At 51.2% G+C, this 4,781-nt stretch overlaps 1 protein-coding gene across 1 annotated transcript; it reads right to left on the bottom strand.

Annotated features, from left to right (window-relative positions):
- Window positions 1-326: 326 nt before the first annotated feature.
- CEBPE (CCAAT enhancer binding protein epsilon) lies at window positions 327-4,215 on the bottom strand. The gene is made up of 2 exons (XM_033169272.1): window positions 3,645-4,215; window positions 327-626 (listed from the first exon to the last, which is right to left on the bottom strand). The coding sequence occupies exons 1-2, from the start codon at window positions 4,077-4,079 to the stop codon at window positions 327-329; spliced, it is 735 nt and encodes a 244-aa protein (XP_033025163.1). The 5' UTR covers window positions 4,080-4,215.
- Window positions 4,216-4,781: the final 566 nt, after the last annotated feature.

The raw sequence follows: 4,781 nt of genomic DNA, 5'->3' as shown, positions 1-4,781 counted from the left end.
ACTGATTACCACCCCAAGTCAGACCGTTGGCCTGTTTAGCTCAGCACTGGCTGCGATGACCAGCAATTGCTTCCCAGGGTCTTGAGCCAAGAAATGTACCCGGAGAAGCCTACAGACTTCTGCATGCAAAGCAGATGTTCTGCCCCGGAGCTACAGCCCTCCCCCAATTCCCTCCTGTGCAACGAAACGACACATCACTCAAGCAAGCGTGTGCCACGAGAGATCCTTTTATTTACACACTCAAAATTGCACCCACCTACCCCAGCCTCTCGATTTAAAGCACCGCCACCTCCTTCCTTGCTCCCCACCCCACCCCCCGGCCGGCTTCAGCTACAGCCCCCGAGCCCTTTGATAAGGCCGGCCGCCTCCGGCATCTGGCGGAAAATGTCACGGAGGGTCTCTGTCTCCTGCACCAGCTGCTCCACCCGGCTGCGCAGCCTCTCGTTCTCGCCCAGGAGCTCCACCATGCGCTGCTGCGTCTCCAGCACCCGGCGCTTGGCCTTGTCGCGGCTCTTGCGCACGGCGATGTTGTTGCGCTCGCGGCGTAGCCGGTACTCCAGGCTGTCTTTGTTGACTGATTTCTTCCCCTTGGGGGTGCAGGGCGGGGACGGGCTGCAAGGGGGGCCCTGTGGAGACACAGAGGGAAGAGCAGGAAGGGCCAGGAGTCAGAGGTTTTATTTGCTTCGTACTCAAAGGGGGGGGGGGACTTAATCAAGTTTGCACGTTTCCGAAACAGCTTGTAAAAGCGAAACGTGACCATCCTTTGGCACTCTCTGAATTTTGCAATGCAGTTCTCCAGGCAATCAGTGTTTACAAAAATGCATGTTAGGGGTAAGGTAATAATCTGTATTAGCAAAAGAGACAAAAAATATAAAAAAATGTATTATATTGGGGAAATCTCTTGCAAAAGGTGTATGGTAGTCAAAACTGCATACAAAACGTGTTTGCTAGGAGGAAATCGCACTAAAACGCCAGTGAATTTTCACGAGGAGTCTTGCTGAAATCTCACACTGTCGCAGAGATGCAAAGAATGGAATTTAATATTGGAAAAAGCAAGAAACCAAGAAAATTGAAATGGATAGATCCTTCCATGGGTTAGGGACAATAGCACAAGCCTCTCTCTCTCTCTCTGTCTCTCTCTCTCTGTCTGTGTGTGTGTGTGTGTGTGAGAGAGAGAGAGAGAGAGAGAGAGAGAGCACATTGGGCCTCAAAACCCACAGCTGGCCAATACTTTTATGAAACCAAATTGTCACGAAAGTGTAGCCTGTTTTAAAACAGTATGAAAATTAATACTTGTTACTGTAAACGGATCATTCAGATATCACTAATAGCTCATTTAAATCAGATTTTAATAATGATGATGATTAATTTATTTGATTTCCCCCCGAAATGGATAAATCCGGGTTAATTGGGGGAAAGATACAGGTTGGCATTTTAATGCCGACAACGTGGGTGGACACTGCGAAACATTTGCCTGTAAGAGCCATCACCCATCCCAGAATATGCACCTGGCTAGAAACGCCCTCCGTGCCAAGATGGAGATTGCCGGCTGTAGGAGGGCCCTCCCAGATGCTCCAGATATCGGCTCCACACCCTTGGATTCTGGGATAAGCAGCGGCAGCTGGTGACCATTGAAACTGGTGGGGCCGTAAGTGGGACCACAGCCAATGGCAGGCAGAGGCACAGCAGATTCTAGTTTCGTCCCCACCTTCCTGCCTGCCGAGCTCTGCAAAGATAACCCTAAGAAGGAGGAAGCTGGCAGGCAGGGCCACTCCTTGGAATGGGTGCATGCAAGAATCAAAGAAATAATCAAATAAATAGCAATAAAATAAGAAGGGGAACAAGGTGGGGCTGGCTGAGGTTGGTGGGGCTGTGCCTCCAGGTGCCCTTATGGGCCCAGCCCTGCTCTAGAGCTACCCATCTCATAGAATCCTAGAATTGTAGAGTTGGTAGGGAGCCCCCAGGGTCACCCAGTCCAACCCCCTGCAAGGCAGGAACCTGGTGCCCCATCCAATCTGAAACCAAACCGGACCCTGCTTAGCTTTCGTACTTGTGCTGGCAGTTTTAATGCTGCACCACCACGAAACCTTGTTTCTGAGAAAGTCTGTGCTCGTAACACAGATCCTTGGTTTAGGTTAAAAGAAGTCAGGAAGTCACTGTGATATACGCATTCTTCCATGTATCTGGAATCCATAGCTGTCAACTTTTCCCTTTTCTTGCGAGGAATCCTATTCGGAATAAGGGAATTTCCCTTTTAAAAAGGGAAAAGTTGACAGCTATGCTGGAATCTCTCAGGTTTTTAATATCCTGTTTGCAGTGTCTTTTAATGGTTGCATTAAATAGTCCTGCAGGTTTTTTTTGTAATATTCTGCTGGTGGCTCATGTGGTCCCTGTGTTTTGCCTAATTTCGCCCGTTCGATCGCTTGTTCCATCATAGGTCCTTGGTTCTCTGCACATCATCTCACAAAATCATCTCTCGTTCACTTGCAGTCATGGAAAGGGCCCTTTAATGGAGCTGTTGAAGGAGGTATACACACACACACACACACACACACACACACACACCTCTGTTAAGCTCACCTCCTTCCCCCTTTTTCTTGGTGTATGTAGGCTATAGCTTATATCATGCATTTATCCCAGTGTTGCAGAGACAGCATTCACAAGGGCTGACGAGGGACAGTGGGGTCCCGGATTAAGAGGGCAGGCATGTCAGGTTTTAGGAACGGAGGCAAACACTTCAGGACTGAGCCCTATAGTTCCAGATAGAAAGGAACTGGGATCCAAAAAGAACCCATTTTTGTCCCCTCTCTTGGCTCCCTTGAAACCTCTTCTTGAAACCCACCTTTTCTGTGCATCCTTTGGCAAAACAGGGCCTTGTCCAGGGCCAGCAAACATGGTGCAGATCTCCAGACCTTGTTTAACTGCATCATCCCTGACTGTTGGGGCTGATGGGGGGCAGGAGCCCAGCAACAGCTGGAGGGCACAACATGGGTTACCCCTTTCTCTTGCCCATGTGCCCGGTCCCTGCTGTAACTAAACCTAAGTATTTGCAAGTGACCTAACTGCATCTTCTTCCCATCTCCCACTGTCTCTCCACTTCCTTCCCCCTCTTCTGCTCTCGCCTGTGCATCAGGTTATAGATTTAAGCCCCAAAAGGGACAGGCTTGCCCCCCCTTTTTTTCTTTTTTACTCTCTAAAGCACTTTCAATAACAATAGTTAACAGTAATAAATACTTGAAGAAGATTGAGGTTTGGGGGGATAGGGTGGCGGAAGGAGCTGTGCCAGTGCGGACAGGGTGTCAGGTTTTGGAGTCACGAGGAGCTCAGAACCTAAGAAGAGCTTGCAGGATCAGGCCAGTGGCCCAGCAAGCCCAGCATCCTGTTCTCACAGGGGCCGACCAGGGGACTGTAGGAACCTCGCAAGTAGGATTTGAGCACCGGATCACTCTCACCTTCCTGTGGCTTCCAGCGACTGGCATTCAGAAGCATCTCCGCCTCCAACAACAACAGGGTGAGTAGCCACCAATAACCTCCAAAGGGGGTCACCATTTTTTAAAATTTGGTTATAGAGTGAGAAAGTCTCCAAGCTGGGTGAGGGTGAAAGCAAAGCTGGGAACAGGGGGAACCGTGCTTCTCCTCCTTACCTTGAGGACTCTCAGCGCTTGTCCAGCCCGCATGCCAGGCTGAGTGAGGGCCACTTGGGCGCAGTGGGCTGGCGAGAAGTGCATGGGGCTGTAGGGGTGGCGCCCGCCTGCGCGACCGGCCTCGCCCCCTCGTGGCTCCTCCTTGACAGCGACCGGCCGCGGGTCGAAGGGACCGAGGACCTTGCGCTCCCCTCCGTAAGACAAGTAGGGGTATGGCTCCCCAGGGAAGAAATTGGAGAAGGGGGTGCTTGGCTTGGGCCCTCTCTGCCCGGCCCCTTGCAGCAGCTCCGAGAGCAGCTGCTCGTCTCCAATGTAGGAGGCCAGCTCCGACTCACAGAGGGGGCCCAGGTCTGTGCCGCTGGGCCTGGCAGGGGGCATCTCCAGGGCCTGGTATTGCCGCTGCTCGCTGCCCTCAAAATACCCTCCTTGGGACATGGCACCAAGTTGAAATCTCAAATTCTGTGACTTCTCTCCTCTGTGTTTTCCGGGTCTGCTAGCGGCCCCAATGCACTCGTTCCTTGCCTTCCTATATTTCAATGGCTCCTCTCCCAGTTTCTTCAGAATTATTATTATTATTAGTTGTTGTTGTTCTTTATGTTGCTTGAGGGTCCCTTCCTCTCCAGCTGATTCTTTGGTTTCCTTCTTTGACACCGATTTGCCCTCCTTGGCTTTTAAAATATTTTGCTCTGTCGTACCTCCTTTTCTCGGAATGTCCAGTTTTCTTCCTTCTTGGTTTCCCCCCTCTACCTTTTCTTTCCGTCACTGTCACATTCCTCCTCTCATCTCTGCTCCTTTCCCCCCTCTGTGCACTGTTCCCTCTTTCTGCGGGTCTGCAGCTTCTTCCCTCTTTCTCTCCGTCTTCTTCCTTCCCTCCTTCGTCTCCCTCCCCCTTCCTTCCTCTTTTTTTCTGAGGTGAACCCCTGCTCCTGCAAAAGAGCAATTCACCTCATCCACCCTGGCAACCTCTCTCCCATGATCCTCATCCACTCCAGGAGGGTCTTCACATTACTGTCATGCAACGTTAATGTGTGATCCTGGGGGCACTTTTCCTCCCCCCCCCCCGCCCCAGCCATAAGCTGTACCCTGCCTCACTCGAACACCACCTATCACCACTTGGGATTGAATCTGTGACCTTCT

Source organism: Lacerta agilis, chromosome 14, assembly GCF_009819535.1.
Source record: "Lacerta agilis isolate rLacAgi1 chromosome 14, rLacAgi1.pri, whole genome shotgun sequence".
Lineage (NCBI taxonomy): Eukaryota > Metazoa > Chordata > Lepidosauria > Squamata > Lacertidae > Lacerta > Lacerta agilis.
Note: the sequence above shows the minus strand (reverse complement) of the source record. Positions and strands in the feature narration are given on the sequence as shown.